This window comes from Leptodactylus fuscus, chromosome 4 (genome assembly GCF_031893055.1).
Source record: "Leptodactylus fuscus isolate aLepFus1 chromosome 4, aLepFus1.hap2, whole genome shotgun sequence".
Taxonomy (NCBI): domain Eukaryota; kingdom Metazoa; phylum Chordata; class Amphibia; order Anura; family Leptodactylidae; genus Leptodactylus; species Leptodactylus fuscus.
In genome coordinates, this window is record NC_134268.1 from 141,300,553 (window position 1) to 141,325,964 (window position 25,412).

Genomic DNA, 25,412 nt, shown 5'->3' on the forward strand with positions numbered 1-25,412 from the left:
CTGGAACCACTTGGGTTCCGATAACACTGTGATTTCTAAAACTGGAACCGTTTTGAGAAGGAAAAAAACAAAAGTAAAAAATGAGTTTGTTTGGTGTTGTAGGTTGAGAGAAATGCATGAAAATGCAACTCTAGAATATAAAACTGTGGTTAGAACAGGCCTTCTATTCATCGTGAGGCTATAAAATGCTAAATACAGTCAGGCTTGTTGGGGTTAAATGCGAATTGGCTATTCATGCAATGCCTGTGTAACTCGGGACACTGCATGATGAAATGCAACTGGATAATTGTGTTTTATGAGAAAATGAAACTGAAACTTTATTGTGAATTCCTTGCTTTGACATCAGGAGGCTGAGCCTGAAAACAAGGTTTATAGGAGGAGGCAAGTCTAGGACTTAGCACTGGCTGTTTTGTTACTGGAAGGAGAAGACAGCTGCTGTTCTTATTCTCTTTGACACCTTTGTTGTCCTGTGAGGAAAAGGTAATGTAGTAAATGTTCATTATGACAACTATTACCTCTCATTATATTTGGTTGTAGCTCTTGCTTTTATTCTGCTGACTATTTATGCATCCTATTCCTTACATGGGGTTGACGCTGGGTTGTCACATCACTTTTCTGTCTTAAGAGCAGCATGCAGTTTTTAATTGTAGTAATGAGTAGCAAATGTAAGGTTAGGGTCACATCGGGGTGACCCTGAAAATCGGTAGAGAGAAAAGTCCGGCAAAGTGGACTATTCTGACCACTGGTTTCGCTGAAAAAAAAACAGTGGAAACCCAACAAACACCTGGGAGATCCCATTATGGTTATGAGGTCCACAAATAACTGTTTTTTTTTAGTGGCTGGGATCTCCGTTGTTTGTGGACCCAAACAGCGGAGAACTTGGTAAGAGTGTGAACCTATCCTTAATGTGTCAGGAAACCAGAGGTTCTCAAGTTAATGTACATTTCCCATACAGGTGAAATGCATAGTAATGTGCAAATCATAACTACGTGTAGTTGTACAGTAAGGGGGTGCTCACACTTGTGCCACTGTCTGCCCTTTGTGATTCTGCTGAAAAGCCAGGAAAAACTGCATGGGGATAGCTTGCCGGCGGTCAGTTTAAAACCCCTTATTTCAGTAAGTTTTTAAAGCAAACCGCCGGTGTCTATATGCCGCATCTCCACCCTGAAACCATATTTTTTTGCGCAGACACAAAGTCCTGCATGTCCAACTTTGTGTCCGCACAAAAAAATAAGTTTGACATGCAGGGCTTTGTGTCCGTGCAAAAAAAAATTGGTTTCATGGTGGAGAGGCTGCATATGGACACTGGCGGTTTGCTTTCAAATCCCACTGCAACATTTTCTTCGCTGTAGACTCCCACCACCTTTTCCAGCTCGCTAAACTGCTTTAACCCCTTCCCACTACAGTGGTTTTTTTTTTTTTTTATTTTCATTTTTTACTTCCCACCTTCCAAAAGCCATAACTATGTTTTTTTTATTCTTCTGTTCATAGAGCCATAGGTGTTCTTATTTAGTGTGCAACAAATTCCTAATGGTACAATTTAATATTTCATACAATATACCGTATATACTCGAGTATCAGCCGAGGCTCCTAATTTTACCACAAAAAACTGGGAAAACTTATTGACTCGAGTATAAGCCTAGGGGGGAAATGCAGCAGCTACTGGAAAATTTCAAAAATTAAAATGGTCGGAGTTTTTGGGTGCAGTAGATGCTGGGAAAGGGGGGTTTTTGTTTGTCTGTCTGCCCCTTCCCTGAGCTTGAGGACTGTTTTCTTTTCTTCCCCCACTTGGAATTCAGTCTGGCTGAATATAGTGTATCTGCAGTGCTCCTATTAACCTCTTCCCAACGGAAGAGGAGCACTGCAGATCCCCTATATTCAGTAGACCGGGCACTTTCAGACACAGGGATACCTAATGTGTATGTGTTTCACAGTAATTTTCTACTTTTGTATCTATTCTAGGGAAAGGAGTGGTTTAGAACTTTTATTTATTTTTTTAAATCTTTTTTTTTTTTGTACTATTTTATGGGAGATTCTATACATTAAGATTGTGGCTGGTCATAGACCCCCCTCCTAAAAAATAAATAAATTTAAATTATTTTTTTTTTCTTTTGCTGACTCGAGTATAAGCCGATGGGGGCTTTTTCAGCACAAAAACTGGGCTGAAAAATTTCATGGAAGTTGGAATAAAATTCAGAATAGCTGGAAAAACTGTCTTTTCACGTTTTTCTTATAGACTATATTATGGCATGCACTTTGCAGCCATAATAACGCATCTCCTGTTTTCTGTGGGTCAGTACAATTAAGGTGATACCAAATGTGTGTGTGTGTGTATATATATATATATATATATATACCGTATTTTCCGGACTATAAGGCGCACATAAAAACCTACGATTTCCTCAGAAATCGTAAGTGCGCCTTATAGTCCGGTGCGCCTTATATATGGATGGAAGCGGCGGCAAAGTCTGCGTGCCGCTTCCATACATACATAAAAGGCACCGTAAAGGGTGCATTCACAATACGGAACGCCAACATGTATCACAGCCGTACACGCCGGCGTTACAGCAGGGCTGCCGGACACTTCCCATTCATTTCTATGGGAGCCGGCATGCGAGCGCTCCCCATAGAAATGAATGGACTGCTTTTTTCCATTCATTTCTATGGGGAGCGCTCGCATGCCGGCTCCCATAGAAATGAATGGGAAGTGTCCGGCAGCCCTGCTGTAACGCCGGCGTGTACGGCTGTGATACACGCTGGCGTTCCGTAGTGTGAATGCACCCTTAAAAGTTATATTAAACTACCCCCCCGTTTAAAATAAAACCCTGAAACAGAATGTGAAACTTACCGAACGGTGCAGGGTGGGCGGGCATTCAGGCCTCCTCTTCCTCCGATGTCCTGACCACTTCCTCCGGCGCTCGCGAACTGATAATGGCCTGGGCGCATGCGCAATATCATAATGCTTCTACTACGGCTACTGCGCATGCGCCCAGGCCATTATCAGTTCGCGAGCGCCGGAGGAGGAGGACGGAACATCGGAGGAAGAGGAGGCCTGAATGCCCGCCCACCCTGCACCGTTCGGTAAGTTTCACATTCTGTTTCAGGGTTTTATTTTAAAACGGGGGGGTAGTTTAATATAACTTTTACGGTTGGGCTCTATCAGCATGATTTTGCTGATAGAGCCTCTTTAACTCCTCGCCTGCCGAGCGCTTCCAATAGAAGCGGCTGGCACGCGGGGGGTTAAGCGGCCGCTGGCAAAGTCTGCGTGCCGCCGCTTTCAATAACATATAATGCGCACCGGACTGCTCCTTATAGTCCGGTGCGCCTTATATATGAACCGAGACGGACTATAAGGCGCTCATGGGCAATGCGCCTTATAGTCCAGTGCGCCTTATAGTCCGTAAAATACGGTATATATATTCTTTTAACCTTAAAAAAAAATCCCATTGTTTTATTTCTATATTTCTGTGTACTGGGGCTGCAATACATATATAGAGTGTGTGTGTGTGTGTGTGTGTGTGTGTGTGTGTGTGTGTGTGTGTGTGTGTGTGTGTGTGTGTGTTCGGGGCATGTCTATTTTGATTGTGAACAGTGGGGAAAAAAAATGCAGTTCAGCTTTTTTTTTTTTTTTTTTTTCATTTTTTGCCACTTTGGCATACACAGTTTGGGAAAACTAGCCTCTGCCCGCGACTTTATCTACGAGTTGTCGGCGTCGATGATCCGCCTATATTCAGTAAATTGCTGCCGTTGACAGTTTGCCTGCTTCGGCATTTCGGCAGCTGTTAAGCTGGCCTGCCGCTGAACTCATTCCTCACACCGTGCCTGTGATTGTTCTGGCATCTCAGCAGCTCGCTGGGATGCCATATAATGAGCATGTTGTTGGCATTGATGATCCGCCTGGTCTGGCGTTTTGGCAGCTGTCAAGCTGGCCTGCCGCTGAACTCATTCCTCGCACTGTTCCCGTGATTGTTCTGGTATCTTAGCAGCTCGCTGGGAAGCCATATAATGAGCGTGTTGTTGGCGCCGATGTTCCCTGTCAGCTCCGCTTGAGGAGAACTCTGTGACTTTAGGATACCCTTCACAGCTGTTGTTGTTTTTGAATTTTGTGACAAATTCAATTTTTCTTTTCCCGACATGTTTAAAAGTAACAAACTACCAATTTGGATTAAAGGTGTATTCCTATCCAGTGTTTCAGTATATTGTCTGGAGCATATCAAATAATAAGCAAATTCAAGTACTGCTAGCTTCTGGAATCTGCTTATTGGATCCTCTATAAAACACACACAGGGTTTATGGAATTTTTTTTTCTTCCGGCATTAAAGCCTGTGCAAGGTGCAAATAGATGTCGTTTTATTTCCAACTGTTTTTTAATGTAGCTATTAAATTTGGTGCAAAAATAATGTGAATGGTACTCTCATTGGGCATATATGACCAGTGACACTGAACACATTAGGTGGGAAGCCTTGGTTATGCCTCATAGGGCTCTCACAGCTATCAAAGCAGTTCTGCAGGACCTGACACTTTCTTTCCCAGGAAACACAACCTATACGGTAGTTGATTGATTCCTTCATTTAGGAAGATATTTTCATTCGCAGTTTGGCAGAGTATTTTACATGTGTGGAATGGTTGCTGTACTTGAGGGATTATCCTGCTATCTACTATACATATGGTTTTACATTTTAATTTGGAACAATAAAGCAGCAATAAATGAGGCGTACCCTCCGCCAAATCCAGGATTACAAAGATTGATATTCATAACAAACAGTAATGCCTTCATGTTTTGAGGGTTGTTTTTATTTTCTGTGCATTGAGTGGTATAGATTTTAGCATTATAAAACATTTTTTTTTGAGGGGAAAAATGTTTGTTTTTTTTTTTAAAAAAAAAAGTAAAATATTCTTTTTATAGAAGATTGACTTTTCTTAACTCTTTTCTTAACTTTGTTCCTTTGACTTTTCTTAACTCTGTTCCTTTGCACAGTGGAGCGCTCATGGCTTAATAAGTCTCCACACACCTAAATGGCGGTTCTCTCCTTATGGAGTGACTATATCTCCTCAACCCTGTCTAAGCCTCTCACCTCTGCCAGATCAGTCCTCTCTGCGCCAAGCTGATGAGATACAAATACATCGAAACGGCTGTCCTTGGCTGAGAAGACTGTATCTGTTATAATCCCAACATCATTGCAAACAAAGGCCTCTGAGAAGGTCGGCATGATGTTAAAGGGAGCGCCCTCTATAGGTGTGTTTGACTGAGACCCTGTCTTCCTAATTACATCATGGAAGATAGACTTGCACATTCTCAGTCAGCGCCCTCTATTGGTGTGCATACTTGAGGCACTGGCATCCTAATTACATCATGGAAGTCAGATTTGCATATTCTTCCCATGTTCCTTTGCACAGTGGAGCGCTCATGGCTTAATAAGTCTCCACACACCTAAATGGTGGTTCTCTCCTTATGGAGTGACGATATCCCCTCAACCTTTTTCTTAACTCTGTGAGAGAGGACCTTTTTTATGCTGTTAACTATAAAGTATAGGATAAATTTTGTTTTTTTCTACAGGTCATTACCGGTGTGGCAATACGATGTAGTAGGCTAATAGATTAATACCTATGATAGACCTAGGAACTTATGTTGGACCTCTGGCTGCATCGGTAAGGCTTTGGTAACCCATGATCATGTTCCAGGATGCCAGTGGACTGTCTTATGGCACCCCCTCCCTATGCCATAATTCTTGAATGCAATGTCTGTTATTGAGTATAGTATGTGACCTATTGTATACTAGCATCAGAGATCCCAGCAGTCTGTCACATTATGATGTGGTAATATATATCCATTTAAGAGATGAAATCCAAGAATGCATGTACATAAAATGCAAAACCCTGTATTATTGCTATTTTGTTGTACAACTTAAATTCATAAAAACATTAATTTTGTTATTTAACAGGATGGATCACTTTACATATTCAAACGTGCTAAAAATTGAAGGGAATGAGCTCTACAAAGCTGGCCGTTATGTACAAGCTCTCGAGAAATATCAGCAAGCCATAAGAACACTATTTGAGATCTTCTTTTTCGGGTAAGTGTTTAATTGTGTGAATGTGTGATTTATTAGGATATTAAATGGGTTAGCCCAAGTTTTATTAATATCTATTCATAGAATAGGATTCACCAGTTCCTCCATCTGAATGGTAAAACAGGCCAAACATGCACACTTCTACTGCATTCACGGTCTGTGGGACTGACGAATATAGTGCTTGGGTATCACTGAAAGCCCTACAGGCTACAGAGAATGGAGTGGCAGTGTGCAGACTTTGACCGGTTTCTACCCAATCCCTATGGCATATTCTTGATACCGGCTGGTAGGGTTGCTGTGCCCACAACCGTCGTTATCAGGAATACAGTGAGTAAGCAGTGCAATGAGGGAACATCAATAATGGGATCTGTGAGCTCTGGGAAATAGCTGATCTGTGGGGGTCCCAGTAGTTGGATACCCACCTGTTTAAAACCGATGGCCTATCTTTGATTCCTTCTTCCTCAGTGGTCAGATGTGGTGGTGGGGACTTCTACCTGGAGATAACAATGAACCTGACCACGCTGGGAGGTATCAGGGAAAGTTAGTATGATTATTTATCTTTAAACAAACAAAAAAAAGAAAAACCTGAAAATTTGCAAAAAAGTTGCCATATTCTAACACGGGGCCGAAAAGGTTTTTTTTTGTTTTTTTTTGTGGGTGAGGTGTTTTTTTTTTTTTTTTTTTTTTTTAAAGTTTTATACTTTTTAGGGAATGTCTATTGCTTATTTTTTAGTCAAATTTTTATCAAAGGCGAAATAGTGAAGAAATAAATGGCTGTTTTTTTTTTTCTTTTTCTTTTTTAAAAGTTTGTCAACCAGGAGTTTTCAGACACAGGGATGTCTAATGTGTATGTCTTTCACAGTAATATTTTAGTTTTATATGTATTCTAATGAAAGGGGGTTGACTTGAATTTTTATTTTTTGAAACTTTTTTTTTTAACTATTTTATTGAACTTGCAATCGTCCCATATACTGGAATATAACTGTACTTCAGTCTATGGGAGATTCACTACATTGCTATTGAGGCTGGTCTTAGACATTCGCTGGGACACCCTCTCCTCGCAGCCCAGGACCCCTAGCATCACTCTACTACTGTTGCCACCGGCTGATGTATAATACATGTGTGAGCTCCTGTATAATACAGGTAAGCAGAGACTGTCACTTCAAACAGTTATATGTCAAATATATGATTCTAATCTTTCATATGACTCCAAGATCACAGTTCTCTATGAACATCTATCTGCCAGTGATTAACAGCCCAAACAAATTCTATACTGCTTGTAATGGCATCATGGATGTCTGACATGTGCACTTAACCAGAATCTAACTACATGTAGCTTTTTTTTTTTTTTTTTTTTGGGGGGGGGGGATATTTCTGTGAGCCCTGACTTTTTTTGTTGTACAAGTTGGGAGTCTTTGTACCTGTTCATAAGCTCAATCTTCTTGAGACATGTTTCCAACACTGAAACCTTGGCAAGAATGAAAGTTTGTTTGTTTGGTTTTTTTGCACACACTTGGGGAAAAAAATAAAGCATGAGGTTCTCACAACACCACAGTTTCCCCTTGATATCAATGAGACTTTTGCATGGCTATTTTCGACACACATTTCAGCATAGTAGGCGGGACATAATCTTTGACAAAATACCACAGTGGGGTAAATTCATCAAGATCGGCTTTACTTTTATGCTGCCACTTGCCATATATTGGCTTATCTTCATCAGGGCTGATGCCCTGCTTCTCTTACATCCATGGAGTATGATTGTGGGGATAACGTCTATCCTTAGGGAGAGACCACCTTCTCAGGTGTGTGGAGACTTATACAGCCATAGTTGCTCCACTGCAAAGGAACATGGGAGGAATATGCAAATCTGTCTCCCAAGATGTAAACAGGGAGACAGTGCCTCTGTTATGCTGCCCTCTATAGGAAGCACACTGAACAACATGCCCGACTTCCCAGAAGCCTTTAGGGCAGCATAATAGAGGCACTGTCTCCCTGTTTACATCTTGGGAGACAGATTTGCATATTCTTCCCATGTATCCATGGAGTACTGAGAGTCTGAGGTCTATACGACTGAAAACGTTTACATTACTCTACGAATTTTATTATGTATATTTTGCTGATACTGTACAACACGTGTGCAACTTTAAGGGCTAGTTCTCACGTAGTTATTTGGTCCAGATTTTGATGCGGAATTCGGTATTTTACCGCTCTCGGGGGGAAAAAGAAGCGACCTACCCTATCTTGACGCAGATTCCGCAGCGGAAACCACCGCAGCTTCCTGTGTCAATATCCGGACCAAGTAACTACGTGTGAATTTGCCCTTGGGGTAATTTCACACGACAGAAATCTTTTCCACCACGTGGCTTTTTTGCGCAGCTAGTCGCGACTTGATGTTGATGCAGGCATCGGCATCCTGCTCTTGAATAGGCCTGAATGAATGAGCCTAGGCAGGAGTGTGTCTCGAGCCGTGGATGCTGTGGCTGATTCAGCTGCAGAATCCACCTGAAGATAGGGCAACTGCTTGAGACTCCAATTGAAATGAATGGGAGGCGGTTTTGCAGGTGGATTTTGAGGCTGATTCCGCGTGTGAAGCAGATTCTTCTTGTGAACATACACTACCATACACATACACTATACACTAATGAGAGATGGTGTAATCCAGGACATATTGTGGTTAAGAAACAATTGTGTGGAAAGGATATTGAACTGCTAGCCGTGAGCATGAGACCTTTTTACCTGCCAAGGGAACTATCACATGTTATCGTACTAGCTGCATATGTCCCCCCCTCTGCTAAAGCTGACGCTGCCTGTGAAGTCCTCCATGCTGTTGTGAGTGAGCTGCAATCATCTCACCCCCATGCCCTGCTCCTAGTGTCTGGAGACTTCAACCATGTCTCAGCATCCACTCTACCAGGCTTCACACAGTATGTAACCTGCCATACAAGAGACAACAAAACACTGGACTTGCTCTTTGCTAATGTGAGGGATGCATATAACTCATCTGCCCTACCACCCCTAGGCAGATCAGATCACAACCTGGTACATCTGCGACCCACATACATTCCACTGGTGCACAGAGAACCGGCGGTTACCCGTACTGTGAAGATTTGGTCAGAGGGAAGTGTCGAGTCTCTAAGGGACTGCTTTGATATAACTTTATGGGAAGTGTTTCAAGACTCATTTCCAGAGGACATTGAGGGACTCACACACTGCATAACGGACTACATTAATTTCTGCGTGGACAGCACGGTACCAACTAGAAAGGTGAGGTGTTTCTCCAATTACAAACCTTGGATCAACTCTGAGATTAAAACTCTCCTCAAGGAAAAAAAGAGAATTTTTAGGTCTGGGGACAAAAATGGCCTGGGGGCGGTTCAGAAACAGCTAAGACAATTGATCAGAGAAGGGAAAGCCAACTACAGGCGGAAGATGGAGCTACAGATGGGGGAGGGTAGAATCTCTGAGGTGTGGGACAGCCTTAAGGCAATTTCAGGACACAAGGAAAAGACAGGGCACCGAACAGTAGGGGACAGGAAGTGGCTTAACGAGCTTATCTATTCTTCAATAGATTCGACTCCAAGCAAATGCTCCCCCCACCAGCATGTCAGCCAACTGCCCTCCCCTCACACACCAAGACCCAACCCCCACCGAACTGCGGTCAACTGCAATCTGACTATCTGATCCTGCAGGAGTCTCAGGTGTGTAAGGAAATGAAGAATATTAGAGCGAACAAAGCGGGGGGACCTGATGGTATAAGCGCAAGAGTTCTTAAAATGTGCAGTGACCAGCTGTGTGGTATTATAACGCACATGTACAATATGAGCCTGAAGCTGGGAGTAGTACCTTAACTGTGGAAAACATCTTGCGTGGTACCAGTCCCAAAGAAACCCAACCCGATGGGCTACAATGACTACCGACCTGTAGCACTGACCTCACACCTGATGAAGGTCCTAGAGAGACTGGTCCTGACACACCTACGCCCCCTAGTGAGCTCCGCTCTGGACCCCCTCCAGTTTGCCTACCAGCCAGGCATTGGGGTAGATGATGCCATCATCCACCTTCTTCATAGAGCTCTCTCTCACCTGGAGAAACCCGGGAACACTGTGAGAATAATGTTCTTTGATTTCTCTAGTGCTTTCAACACCATTCAGCCAGGGCTACTGAGGGAGAAGCTGAACCTTGGTGGTGTGGACCACCACCTGTCCAACTGGATCCTAGACTACCTGACAAACCGCCCTCAGTATGTGAGAGTCCAGGACTGTGTGTCCGATACTGTGATCTGTAGTACGGGGGCACCACAAGGTACAGTTCTTGCCCCATTCCTCTTCACACTGTACACTGCTGACTTCAGGCACAACTCATCCAGCTGTTACTTACAGAAGTACTCCGATGACTCTGCTATAGTCGGCCTTATCACTGATGGCGACGATAGGGAATACAGAGACTTAAACCGGGATTTTGTTGAATGGTGCCAGCAGAACCAGCTCAGGATTAATTCTGGGAAGACCAAGGAGATGGTGGTGGACTTTAGTAAACGGAGAGGTGCTCCGACCCCGGTGGAGATCCAAGGAACATGTATTGAGATAGTCAGGACCTATAAGTACCTGAGCGTGCTCCTCAACAATAAACTAGACTGGGCTGATCACCTGGAGGCGCTGCACAAAAAGGGCCACAGCAGACTCTACCTGCTCAGGAGGCTGAGGGCCTTCGGAGTCCGGGGGACACTTCTTAGGGCCTTCTTCAACTCTGTGGTTGCCTCAGCCATCTTTTTCGGCGTGGCCTGCTGGGGAAGCAGTATATCAACCAGGGACAGAAATAGACTTGACAGGCTGATCAGGAGGGCCAGCTCTGTCCTGGGGAGCCCCCTGGACCCAGTACAGGTGGTGGGTGACAGAAGGATACTGTCCGTGGTGACCTCCATGCGGGAGAACAAATCCCACCCCATGTATGGGACCCTGATGGGACTTGGCAGCACTGTAAGCGACCGTCTGCTTCACCCCAAGTGTGAGAAGGAGCGCTATCGCAGGTCCTTCCTTCCAACCGCGACCAGGCTGTATAATCTACATCAGACCAAACGAAGATCACTCCGCACAGAGAACTAAATGATTATGACGATGACTATGAGGTCTTCCTCTTTCTCTTCTGTTTTTTTTTTTCCTTAGCTGCCATGGACTCCTAGTATATCTTCTCTTCTCAGCTTATCTGTGTCTACGTCTGTAATATATTACTGTGTATTATCCTGTACCTGTATTACTATGCTGCTGTAACACGCTGAAATTTCCCCAATGTGGGACTATTAAAGGATTATCTTATCTTACCAGTGTTGCTGTTTTGCCTTTTCTCTATACACCAGTTTGGTGAATAATAAAAATTCAGAATATTGCACTTTTGAAGTCTCCTCAGTTCTATGTGTAATGGGATGGGACCCTACTTGATTACTCTTCATAGGCTTTGATGTCTTGTGTCCCTTTCCATTCCTAAGGAAAGGATATGGGATGTCACAGCCAGCGAGGACATTAGGCAAAATAATACCTTAGCCTCAGAGATCATGTGCAGTAGGACCGGACCACGGTTGGAGGCACAGAGGACAGGTGAGTATTTTTGGTTTTTTTCACCTTACCCAGCCTAAAATAATAAAAACTAATATTATCCTGGATAACGCCTTTAAGTCTGAATCCTGGACATTTGTTAGGAGTTTGGAGAACCAGGAATTAAATTTTAATTTTTTTTTCTCCTTTATTTTCTAGCGACTACTCAAAAGAAATGGCTGTTCTTTGGAACAATCATGCCAATGCCTTATTCAAACTTCAAAAATGGGCGGAGGCATTTGAGTCTGCAGAGAGAAGTATACAGTTCTGTCCATCTTTTGTTAAGGTTAGTTGTTCCAAGTTGGCTTTGTACTTACCTTTGTAAACCAAGAACTGTCTTAGTCTACACATAAAACCGTGGCTAGTAATTATTTAGGAGATCCCAAACAGAAAGGGGAATGGAATGTTTACTGGTAATTCCGTAATGGTGACAATTCTAATTGGACTTTGTGTTCAAAATTTAACCTGGGGGTTACAGAATGTAACTCTACATTCCCACTAAAGAGAATTTTGGCACACTTTGTTAAAGTGCTTTATTTTGCCCTAGTTGGATGTGAGCGGTATATCTAATGCAATAATAGAAGATAACAGTCTGACGTTGGGTTCACATTGGCGTTCGGCAGTCCGTTCTCAGGTTTCCGTCTTCTGCATGCAGAAGACAGAAACCTGTCATGCTGAGTCTGTCCGTGAGTGCCGGTGAGCGTTTTATACTCTCCGCGGTGAAACTGTTTCTTTTTTAAACCGGACACAGAGTACTGCATGTCCCACTCTGTGTCCATTTAAAAAAAAAAACTGTTTCACCGCGGAGAGCATAAAACGCTCACCGGCGTTCCCGGCCGGACACCTTTCAAACCCATTCAAATGAATGGGCTTGAAAGAGTTCTGCAGCATTCCGTCTCCTGCTCTGTTTTGTGCTGGAAACGGAAACCTGCAAAACGGACTCCCGGGCGCAGATGTAAACGAGCCCTCAGCTCTTTGGAAAGATTGGCTGGTTTCCTAGAGCACTGAGGATCATTCTGCTCATGTACATCCATGTAACTTTCCCTTTAAAAGTCTATATCTGTCACAGAAATTTTTCATCTTAATACTTCATCTCTGAAAAGGGCGATCTAGTGCAGTGGTTCTTATTCTGCCTACCCCTGGGGTTATACTTCGCTTTGCTTAGGAATATGCTCCACAGCGAGGGCTTCCCAAAAACTACTATTATACTCTTGGTTCTCTCTAACAGTGGAGGATGTGGGGAGGTGAGTAAACACTACAAACTGTGTTACTCACCTCCTATGGGCTCCAGCAAATTCTCTCTGGGGCTGTTGCAACCTCTTGAATATGTCAGAGATCACTGAGGCATAAAATAGGCCCTCGGTGGTTATGTGGGTCACGTGGAGTAATGACCCATTGCTTATGTTTACTCTCCTCCCATGGACCTCTGCTAATTCTACTATGAGGGTCTGTTGCCAACCACATAAGTTCTTTGTGGGTAGAAAATTCCAAAAATTTCTGGTTTAGTCGAACATGAAATTGTTAGAAAATTTGTGGCGAGAACCTATGTAACTGGGAATTTTTAAAATATTAGTGTAGGGGCCACTTTGGGACATTATGCTATGTAGAGGGCTACTATGAAATATTATACTGTATGGGGACCACTATGGGACATTATACTGTGCGGAGGGCCATTGCAGCACATTATACTGCGTGGAGGGCCACTGCGGCCCGTTATACTATATGGGAGCACTATAGAGCATTATATTCTATGGAGGGGTCACAATGGGGCAGTATACTCTATGGGGGGCCGCTATGAGGCATTAAACTCAATGGGGGCTCCTAAGGGGTATTGTTCTGTGGATGGGCTGCTATGGGACATTCTGTCACAGGGATCTTTGACGTGAATTGGGGGGGGGGCAAAGCTCATTGTACCCTTAATCTGCTTTGGCAGTAAGTAATAAATGCAGCGTACCACTCGCCTCCTAAACATTACTGAGCTAGCACTAGTTATTATGTTACATGTGGGGGCACTGAGGGGACCATAACATAACTGTTAATGAAGGCCCCAAATAAAGCCTTAATTAACATTTGTAAGTGATTGCTACTTTGGGGATCACTTAATTGGCACAGTTTCTTTAGTAGGGGGTACTTAACTTGACAAGGTTGAGAAATGCTTCTAGTGGGATTTTTTTTTTCTTTCCTTTCTCTAGAAAAGGGTATTAATTGGTTTAAACAGTGAGAGAATCAGAGCTCTCCATCTATAGTGAATAACCATTGATTGTATAATGAGTATTTTTTATTATTCCTAATGTACTTTATATTCCTATTTCTCATGCCTTTTAGTATCCCTGCTAGCATTTATTGAATGGATACGTTGAAGCCAATGTGATTTTTACAGTCTTCTGTATTCTACAGGCTTACTACCGTGCTGGTACTTCAGCTCTGAAGTTGCAGCAGATATCTACTGCTTTAACAATATTTACAGCAGGCCTTGAGCTCCTTAATCCACAGTTGGATAGCAAAGATGTAGTAGAATTTCTTCATGGAATCTTTATGAGCTATGAAGGTAATGTCTTGTCATTTTGTTAATAAATACATTTTTTTCAACTAGCTCAGAACTCCCAATTTAATATTTAAGACCTGTCCATATGACAGTCCATCAGTATTGGGTGTCTGATTAGCCAGTGTAAGGCCTGTAGGGCTCAATTAGATCCAAGTATACAAAGATCCTCAATAATGTGTTGTATTCAAACTAGAGCAAAACAAAATGCCAAAAGCAATAGAATATATTTACGTTAAAACATAACTTGTAATAAATATATATACCTTATATACTCGAATATAAGCCGATCCCCCCTCCCTAATTTTACCACAAAAAACGGGGAAAACTTATTGACTCGAGTATAAGCCGAGGGGGGAAAATGCATGACATTCTGTTTGTGCTCATGTTAATCCTAGCAGGCTTTGGGCCTGCATGATAATGTTCCAGACGTCACGTGGTCCAGGATATTACCATATAGGCCCAAAGCCCGTGCTAGCATTACCATATAGGCCCAAAGCCTGTGGTAGTAGTAATAGCCTGTTACTGCTAGCACAGGCTTTTGGGCCTGTATGGCAACAGGCTGTTACTGCTACCATAAGGCTTTGGGCCTGTATGATAATGCCCCAGACGTTTACGTCTGGGATACTATCCTAAATAGGATAGTATAGGAAAATTGCATTCTATCATATAATGCAATCTTCCCCCTGACAAAGCCATTTAGTGGCGAAACGCGCGTCGGGGCGCGTTATCTACATGGAGGTCCTATTATAGGTAATGTAATACTCTCAGATATCATGCCAAACCCTGTCTTTGTTTGTGCACTCTATTATTATGCTGAATTGATATAACTTTGTTTTATATTGCATCATATCCATTATATACAAATAACCAGAGTGACACTTACAGGTTTTATGAAATATTACAGCATAACCTCCATGTATTTCATGGTTTGTACTATCCCTTGTATTACTTTTCTATTTATTTTTAAGCTTATCTAATTCAATAAAGTTTAATATTTTTGATATTTACTTGCGTGGCAGTGCGCTTTTTTAAGCACAGTTTGTATCTGCATTTCTATATTTGTGTTTGGTCAAAGATCTATTTCTACCCTTTTTGAAGGCCCCTGCATGGTAATATTATTGCTTTGGGAGGCATTTCGGAAAAGATTTAGATTTCCTTACAAGCTCCTCATGCACAATGTGAAAATTTATTTTTAAAGAGTAAAGAATTTGCTTAGAAATTACTCAAATTTTATATTTATTTATTTTTTTATTAGAAACGAACGGAAGAAGCTTCACATTCCGAAGAACTTTTGAGAATATCTTGAGGGAGAGCTACACAAAGGTTATCTGGCAGCCATTAATAGTGAAACTAATGAAAGAAAATATGTACAAGGTAATTTTGTTTGACTTGTGACCTGAACCATGAAAAAGTGAAAATTTAAGTCAAAACCTAAAGAGGACGTTGCTGTTTTCATGTTTTAGTGTCGTTAACTTTCACATGGCAGAGCTACAGTATGTGTGTTATGATGGGCTGGAACTTGGGAGCGAGATAATGCATTCTTGTTTATTTGATATAATTTATGTATTTAAATGCCATGAGATGTGTTAGAAAAAAAGGTTTGTGAGTAGCTTTAGGTAAATGAACATTAAGGGTATGTTCACACAGAGGAATTTGGTGTTCTGCTTGATCTTGCCATGGATTCTGTGGTTAATTCAGGCACAAAACCAACGTTGTGAGACTCTGTTAAATAAATCCATTTGTATGAGACTAACCAGCAAGTAAGAGTGGACTTTACAGTAGAAGTCCTCCTCAAATTCCTCCTCAGCTTTCCACATTCATTTACCTTAAGGGTAAGTTCACACGGAGTTTTTTTGGTCAGGATTTTGAGGCCATATGCGCCTCAAAACCCTGACCAAAAAGACGGCTCCCTTTGAAATCCATGGGAGCCGCTCAGGTCTTTTTTCCGGGAGCCGGTTTGTTCTGGAAAAAGTAGCGAAATGCTCATTCTTCAGGCCGTTTCACCTCGCGATTCGGCCTGCAGACACTCCCTTCTCCGGACAAGGCCCATTCATTGGGCCTAATCCAGAGATGAGTGCACGGCTGGATGCCGATGCAGTGCATCGGCTTTCAGTTGCGGCTACCCAGCTTTTGGTCCGGAACCTGAGGTGGCCTCCAGTAGTACTTCAGAATTATACCAGAATTGAACCAGAAGGGAACAGAAGGTAACACAATCTAACTGCTGTAAACTGCTCTAACAGAAATGCTTCTCATTTTAATCACTGTTGTTCTCCCACTCCTTGTAAAAACCACTTTTCCACCTCAAACCAGCCTGGTCAGTAAAGAAATCCTCATCTCTCCCTCTCTCCTACCCCACCATATAACTTTCTCTGCACAGCTCCTCACAAACCTGCAGGCTTTCCGCCCCAGACACATACACCCCCCCCCCCGCAGCCTCTCCTACCTACACCTGCTGTCACTCTCCCTACTCCTCCTTACTTCTGGTGACATATCTCCTAACCCTGGACCTCCCCAGCAAATCCCCACACCTGGCGCTAGCACACGGAACCTCCGAAATCTCCAACCAATCACACTCACTCCTACCCCTCTCCCTGCCCTCCCTGGTGCACTATAGAATGCCCGCTCCGTATGTAATAAACTTGCCTACATCCACGACCTTTTTATTCTTAACAAACTTACATTTCTCTGTCTCACAGAAACATGGCTGACACCCTCAGACACCGCCTCCCGCGCCGCCCTCTCCTATGGAGGTCTGCACTTCTCACATACCCCCCACCCCAACAACAAACCTGGTGGAGGTGTAGGTGTCCTCCTGTCAGACAAGTGCTCATTTGCCCCTATCCAGGCGCTACCTGCCCTCGCCCCCCCCATCCTTTGAAGTGCACTCTGTTCGTATCTACTCACCCTCCAACCTCCAACTGGCCGTCATATATCAACCGCCGGGACCTACCACTGCCTTTATCGACCACTTCACCACCTGGCTCACACACTTCCTCTCCACAGACACCCCCACCATCATCATGGGCGACTTCAACATCCCCATTAACACAGACCACCCCTCCGCCTCCAGTCTCCTGTCCCTCACCGCCTCCTTTGGTCTCTCCCAATGGTCCTCTTCTGCCACCCACATAAAGGGGGGCACACTAGACCTAATATTCACCCGCCTCTGCTCCATATGCAACCTCTCTAACTCTCCATCCACGCTCTCGGACCACAACCTGCTGATATTCTCTGCCCTCTCCTCTCCAATAGACTCCCCAACTTCTAAACCAACACGCCCCCGCAGGAACCTCAACCGCCTTGACACCTGCACGCTCTCAGACTCTCTCCTACCACTCGCTGACATATCCTCACTCCAGGACACAGATGCAGCTGCTGCCTTCTATAATACCACCATTACCTCAGCCCTTGATTCTGTAGCCCCCTACACATACACCAGAGCCCGACCGATCAATAGACAACCCTGGCACACTGACCTGACTAAAAAACTGAGACGTGCCTCGCGGGTTGCAGAACGCCTCTGGAAGAAAAGCCACTCCAAGGAGGATTTCCTCAGGTACAAAGAAGCAGTTCTCTCATTTAAGAACGCACTCACCTCCGCAAAGCAGGTCTACTTCACCACACTCATATCTTCACTCTCTCGCAACCACAAACAGCTATTCTCCACCTTCAACTCCCTCCTCCGTCCTCCCGCCCCCCCTCCGACATCACTTATCTCAGCTGACGACTTTGCCTCTTACTTTAAAACTAAAATTGACACCATCAGAGACAGTCTCACCCTACTCCCCCGACAACCCCTCTACCCAACTACTTACTGTTCCTCATCCCTGACCTGCTTCTCCTCCATAACTGACGAAAAACTCTCCTCCCTTATCTCCAAATCCCACCTCACCTCCTGCGTGCTCGACCCAATTCAGTCACATTTCATCCCCAAACTCGCTGAAGTCATTACTCCAGCCCTAACCCATCTCTTCAATCTATCCCTAACCAATGGATCCTTCCCCTCAGCCTTCAAACACGCCACTGTCACTCCTATACTTAAGAAACCGTCCCTTGACCCGTCCTCTCCTGCCAACTATCGTCCCATCTCTCTGCTCCCGTACGCCTCAAAACTTCTTGAGCAGCATGTCCACTCTGAACTCTCCTCCTATTTCTCATCCAACCTGCTCTTTGACAGACTTCAGTCAGGCTTCAGACCCCGGCACTCCACTGAAACTGCCCTAACAAAAGTCACTAATGACCTGCTAACCGCCAAAGCCAAGCGCCACTACTCTGTCCTCCTCGACGTCTCCTCTGCCTTTGACACAGTTGACCACTCCCTCCTGTTAGAAATTCTCTCATCCCTTGGTATTTCAGACCTGGCCCATTCCTGGATCTCCTCATACCTCACAGACCGCACATTCAGCGTCTCCCACTCGCACACCACCTCCTCACCTCGCCCTCTCTCTGTAGGTGTCCCCCAGGGCTCCGTCCTAGGACCCCTCCTGTTCTCCATCTACACCCTTGGCCTGGGCCAACTCATAGAATCTCACGGCTTTCAGTACCACTGCTATGCCGATGACACCCAAATCTACATCTCTGGACCAGACATTACCTCCCTGCTGGCCAGAGTTCCAGATTGTTTAGCAGCCGTAGCCTCCTTCCTCTCCTCCCGCTTTCTCAAACTCAACATGGAGAAAACAGAGTTTATCATCTTCAGCCCATCCTGTATGGCCCCACCACCTGACCCATCTATCAAAGTTAATGGAACCACAATTACCCCTGTCCCACAGGCCCGATGCCTTGGGGTAACCCTGGACTCTGAACTATCCTTCAAGCCACATATTCAAGCCCTCAACACCTCCTGCCGCCTCCAACTCAAGAACATCCACCGAATTCGCCCCTTCCTCACCCAGGAAACTACCAAGATGCTCGTCCAGGCCCTCATAATCTCCCGCCTAGACTACTGCAACACCCTTCTCCATGGACTCCCAGCTAACACCCTGGCCCCCCTCCAGTCCACCCTAAACTGCGCTGCTCGCTTAATCCACCTCACCCCCCGATCTTCATCAGATGCTCCCCTCTGCCAGTCCCTCCACTGGCTACCAATAGCCCAGCGAATTGAGTTCAAGCTACTAACACTAACATACAAAGCCATCCACACCCTGTCCCCTCCATATATCTCTGACCTCATCTCCCGCTACCTGCCCACACGTAACCTCAGATCCTCCAATGACCTCCTACTCCGCTCTGCTCTCATCCGCTACTCACACAACCGTCTCCAAGATTTCTCTTGTGCATCCCCCATACTCTGGAACTCCTTACCACGACACATAAGACTGACCCCCACAATCACAGGATTCAAGAAGGCGCTGAAGACTCACCTATTCAGGAAGGCCTACAACCTCCAATAACACTATCACCGCACCCCCATCTGTACAGTCTCCCCCTCTCCTTCTGTCTCTACCCCCTTCCCTCATAGATTGTAAGCCCTCGCGGGCAGGGCCCTCTACCCCACTGTGCCAGTCGATCACTGTTAGTATGATATGTACCTGTGTATTCTGTGTATTGTATGTAACCCCCAAATGTAAAGCACCATGGAATTAATGGTGCTATATAAATAAATAAAAATAATAATAATAATAGTAGTAGAACATGCCAGCTAGCACAATTTAGTATATACTACAGAGTTGGCCATTGCAGCTGCTGCGGGACCACCCATGAGACACAGGGTACGCACATATGACTGGACTTATCCCAGTTCCCCATTGTAAGAAAGAACCTAAAGAAGAATACCATTTAACATGGGTACTAGCAAAGAGATTATATATGGACTGATAAACTAACAGAGTTGGAAAGGATATATGTGTATACAAGTTTGCTATGGGGCCCTCTGAACTCCATGTAAATTCTAGGCTGGTAGATTTTGTCCTGTGATTGAACCCTATCACCTACCTGGAAACTTCTCATTAAAAAATCACTAGCAGTTTTTGAAGCGGTTTTTGCAAAAAAAATGCGACAAAATACTGCGTCACATTTTTTACGCCTCCCATTGACTTCAAAGGGGCTTTCCGGGCGAAAACTGCCTGAAGATAGATCATGTCGCTTTTTTTTCCTGCCAGCTGAAAAAAAGCGCTAGGGGAAAAAACAACGCTAGTGACTTCCATTGAAGTGAATGGGGGGCGGTCCATCAGGTGGTTTATGAAACCGCCTTCATAAACTTCTGTGTGAACCAACCCTTAGGATGTAGATACGTGTATATTGCTTTTTATGTTTTGTGCAGATTTTGCTGTGTTTTTAAACCAAAGCCAGGAGTGGATTCAACAGGAAGGAGCAGTAATAAATTCTTTCTTTATATTTTCCGTTCCAATGAAAAATGACAGCAAAATCTGCACCGAAAATAAATTGACAACAAAACCTCTTCTGCCTAAAGCATTATGGGCAGAATTCACTCTCTTATAATATGCTGCCTGTACTGCTTGAGGCGTGGTTGGTATTGTCTTTGAATCTGTTTCATGCTACTCCCTCTCAGGCTTTATAACTAGACCAAATACTATGTATTGTTACTAGCAATCCGGATGAACCCTAAGCTAACAACTCATTAGAAGGCAAAGAAAAACTTTTTTTTTTTTTTTTCTTATAAAGTGGTTAGTGTAGATCCCATTATTAAGGATCCATTCCAGCCGAAGACTGGGTTCACGATATTATGATGTTATGATGTCCGTTTAAAAAAAACTACAACAAACAAACAAAAAAAACAATATGGACACCTACTATAACAGACATTAATGTACACCCCTCCATTTGTGTCCATTTAATGGATCAATTAAAAAACGGACACATTAGCATCAGTTAGTGTCTGTTTTTATACTGTAAATAAAAAAAAAAAACGGACTCTATAATGGACACCCTGTTACCTATACAATTTAATGTTAAAAAATAATGAACGCTTGAGGTTCATCATGAGACAGTGTTTTTTGTTTTTTCTTAATGGGCACAAAAGTCCTGTGTGTAAGAATTATTTTTATTTATTTTTTGGATGAACAAAAACGGGCATGTGACGGATTGAGTGTATAACAGACACAAGATAAAATCCCATTGAAATGAATGGAAATTTTAATGGATTTGTGACAGTTCAGCTAGTGCCCATTTCTAAAATCTTGTAATGGACAATAGTAACGGACACTACTGACTGTCACCAGCTGTAGTGTGAACACCCCCTTATAAAACGGTAGTATGCCACTGTTGCAAACAATGACATTCTTACTGTACTATACTGTACTATACTGTCACAGAGGTTGTATGTAAAGAAAACATCTGTTTGTCCACAAGTCTTTATATGGAATAAAGGAAGAGGTCAGATCTCCATTTTCTTCTCAGTAATTTGAAGAGCCTTTGTGTTATACTACTACTCCCTATAATTTGTACTACCATGTTGAGGACTATGTAAGCACGAGCAGCAGATTGATGGATTTGTGTGCCCATGGAGTGAATCAGATTATACGGTCTCCAATTCTACCACACAAATTACAGATCACTGAGAGATGCATTTGTGTGTTTATACACTGAGGAAGTTATGTCTGTTTCTAATGAATGATACTAAACTCAGATGCATCGCACACTTCTCTTTACTGAAGGTATATATATATATATATATATATATATATATATATATATATATATATATAATTTTACCATTTGTTAACATTTTATGAACTGTAGAAATTCCAAGAGCACAGTAGTGATTGACACAAAATCACAGAATGTATAATAAATGTATCTTTCTTTCGCAGTCCTGCATTTTTTTAATGTCATTCAAGGACAAACTGCCACCAGACATTAATGACTTGAAAGTCCCATTGGGGGGCATCTTTGAGGTAAAGTATGCATATTTATAGCAATACTGTATGTAGAATATATGTAAGCCGAATAAAATGTCTGAGATGGAATCTTTTTTTTTTTTTTTTTTTTTTTAGCTCCATGTGGTACATTCTTGTCCATCTTTTCATAAAGATGTTCTTCTCAATACTATGTATTAAATTCTCTTTGCCCATATCCTCTAGAATAGCACAGTGGATGTTGACAGTTTAAAGGGGTATTCCCATAACTCTTATTCTGAAGCCTGAAGGCTCTGTACTCCTGGATTTCTCGCACATTGGTGGGCGGGGTTTCACTTGCTCTGCTATCTGCTATGATCCACAGTATGACGCTGATGTGGAAACTGATGTAGCAGAGCTGGATTTGAGTGCGCTTTCATTACATACAGAGGTAATGGACTTCTTATCTCAGCCCTTATCAGCCAAATTCAATTAAACCGGCTGATAAGTGGAAAAGCTGAAGATAGCACAGTAATCCCGGAGCTCTCACCTCCCCTATATGAGGAGCTCCATAGCTTGACCCAGAGGTTTAAAGATTTTCTCTAACTTTCTTAGTGATGACAGTCTGTTGTCTTAATTGGTTGCCAATGGTTACAACCACAAAAGCAATAACTTTCTATGGTCTGGGACTTGTCAGGATCCCAACTATGATTTTCTTTTTGCAGTTGGCATATCATGCAGGGACACTACATGTATGAGAAGCTATATAATAAGGAAATCATGGTGGATTTTCTGACCTTAGAAAGTTCCTGCATTAATGGTTGCATCCACTGGCAACTGATCAAGACAACAAGACTGTGACCAGTTTAATTACTTATATTTGCAAAAAAGTTTAACTTTTAATTATCTACAAATTTATAAATAACTATGTACATGGGAATTCCCCCTTTATGGAGTTAAAGGCTACAAATAAAAGTTACATCTTGTGCTATAAAAAAAATTACGTTTACAACTCTCTACGTGGGCACATAAAAAATGGGTGTCCGAATATGGCAACAAAAATATCTTTTTTTAAATTCTCACAGTTTTGGGTTTTTGTAAAGGTATTAAAATCTAGCATCGATTTTATCGCTGTGATGGTGCTGAGCTAATATTACAAAATAGAACATGTCATGTATAAGATAAAATGAAACTTATTTTTACCACACATTGAACATTGTACAAACTAAACTCATAAGAATTTGACACAAGTGCTCAATTTGTCCCATACCTATTGAGTACCATTTGTACTAAAAAAAAACAGACGTGATGTCCTTTTACACATTGTTTTTCACTGTCATTTGCCCTGGGGCCTTAGACACGCCAGGAAAAGTGACAGGGAATTTTTTTTTTTTTTTTTTTGAGGCCTGGTTCTCATCGGTATTCGGTTCAGGGAGTCCGCATGGAGACCCCCCAAACAGAATAGTGAACGCATAGACATGTGGTGAGCTTATGAAAGCACATAGACCCCAAAGGCTATAATGGGGTCCGTGTGTTTTCTCTGCAGTGTCTTCACAAGTCATGCAGAGAGAAAAGTAGTTCATGAAGTACTTTTCTCTCTGCATATTCCTTGTGGTCACCGCACAGAAAACACACGGACCCCATTATAGTCTATGGGGTCCATGTGCTTTCATAAGCACATGTCTGTGCGTTCGCTATTCTGTTCAGGGGGTCTCCATGCGGGCTCCCTGAACGGAATACTAAACGCAGATGTGAACCAAGCTTCCGTTGCCTCAGAAATTAGTGAATCAATTGTGTTTCATTAATGTTTTACAAAAGTGCCAAATTTATTTATTTTTTTAGACTTGTGTGCGCTACACTCCTGGCATAGATATACGTCCCATCAACGACCTTGTCATTTGGCTTGTAACCATGGGTGCTGATGTGGAAACCTTTGGAGAGCATACCCTTCATGTTGTCATACAACTCTGTTTGAAATCAGGTATTAATAAAATTTTGGAAATTTAAAGGGGTATTCCCACCAGAGGTCATCATTTTACTGTAATTTATTTGACATTTCCTCTTGATGTGCGGGAGAGTCTTAGCTGCTTTCCTGCAGATCACGTGAATGTAGGGATGATACAGTAAAGGAATTGAGTAATGGCCGCATCAGGAGGATGGCAGTGTTGCTTTCTTTATTCCCATAGAAGATAACATATGACCTATCAATCTCTGTTTCCCTCTATGCATATCTCCTTGTTTATCCCCTGTCCAAGGATCACAGGCAGGCACTGTAATGTATGCTTCTTCTTTCCTCCTATCAAGATAAATACTTTCTCGTTTATATCATTGGGGGACACAGCACCAATGAGTAAAGGCCTGGCCACTAGGAGGCTGACACTAGGTAAACAAAAAGAAGTGTTGACTCTGCCTCTGGGCTACATCTTCTCTAGAGACACTATGCCGGACAGTTTTAGTCTAGTGTCTGTAGGAGGCAGAAGAGAGAGATAACAAAATACAATCTGTGAACAGAGTAAAAACTGCAGTTCCCAGGACCCTGATGGTAGGTCCTGGTACTTAGGAGATAAAGCCGCCAGCCGCTATACTTAGCAGTGTTTAAATAAAATCATCTTATTGTTTGTATAGATTTAGACTGAGAATAATTCTAACCAAGCATGATTTGAATAATATTTCTTATGGTATATAATGTTTCCTGAGCTTTAACTGCATTGACAATAATGCTTTTGATTTTTAATAGCCGACAACAGCCTTTTCTTACTTGTTACAAAGAAGAAGCCAAATCTGAAGCATCGCATCAATGAAAAAGACAGAGATGGTAACACAGTTCTCCATCTGGTAGCATCTTATCCAACCAATCCACAGGGGTATTCTGTTAAGCGTAAGTAGCAATGTTTTTTTATTAGAGGCATGTTCTGCCTACCGGTTTTTTTTAATGGGAGGCTGAGATCGAAGCTGGACACTACTGTTGCATCCCTGGTCAAGTTGTGAAGCCATGGCTGTAGGCTGAGGTGATGTTCGCCTTCAGGATGTCTATAAGGTGTAATCTTCCATGGTCGCATTATCCCAGGCATTTAGGGATGTAGCGGAAAACTGTGCATGATAAAGGAATAAACTTCGCAAATAGAAAAAATGTATTGCAGACTGAGGGCCATGATCCCTTCTTGCTACCAAGAGGGTATTTTTGAGTCTGCCCTTAAATCTATACTTGTCACTGAAGAAATATATACAGTCTTGTTCATTGCTCACCTTGGGGCAGAGTTATTAAATCAAATCCAAAACTGTCAGAGTTACCCATAGCAACCAATTAGTGCAGCTTTAATTTTGTATTCCACTCCAGAAAAATGAAAGATGCATTGTGATTGGTTATTTTGGGAAACTAGGAAATTTTTTTTTTAGACCATTTTAACAAATC

The 25,412-nt window shown here is 42.8% G+C and overlaps 1 protein-coding gene across 1 annotated transcript in view; it reads left to right on the forward strand.

The window, feature by feature from the left end:
- Positions 1 to 393: 393 nt before the first annotated feature.
- The window catches only part of TRANK1 (tetratricopeptide repeat and ankyrin repeat containing 1), a 74,445-nt gene continuing 49,426 nt past the window's right edge, over positions 394 to 25,412 (forward strand). Inside the window, exons 1-8 of the mRNA XM_075271065.1 lie at positions 394 to 480; positions 5,943 to 6,074; positions 11,819 to 11,945; positions 14,057 to 14,207; positions 15,460 to 15,578; positions 21,977 to 22,060; positions 23,843 to 23,981; positions 24,738 to 24,878. Of these exons, the coding sequence (XP_075127166.1) occupies positions 5,944 to 6,074; positions 11,819 to 11,945; positions 14,057 to 14,207; positions 15,460 to 15,578; positions 21,977 to 22,060; positions 23,843 to 23,981; positions 24,738 to 24,878 (892 nt within the window). The 5' untranslated portion in view covers positions 394 to 480; position 5,943. The remainder of the gene's footprint in view (positions 481 to 5,942; positions 6,075 to 11,818; positions 11,946 to 14,056; positions 14,208 to 15,459; positions 15,579 to 21,976; positions 22,061 to 23,842; positions 23,982 to 24,737; positions 24,879 to 25,412) is intronic.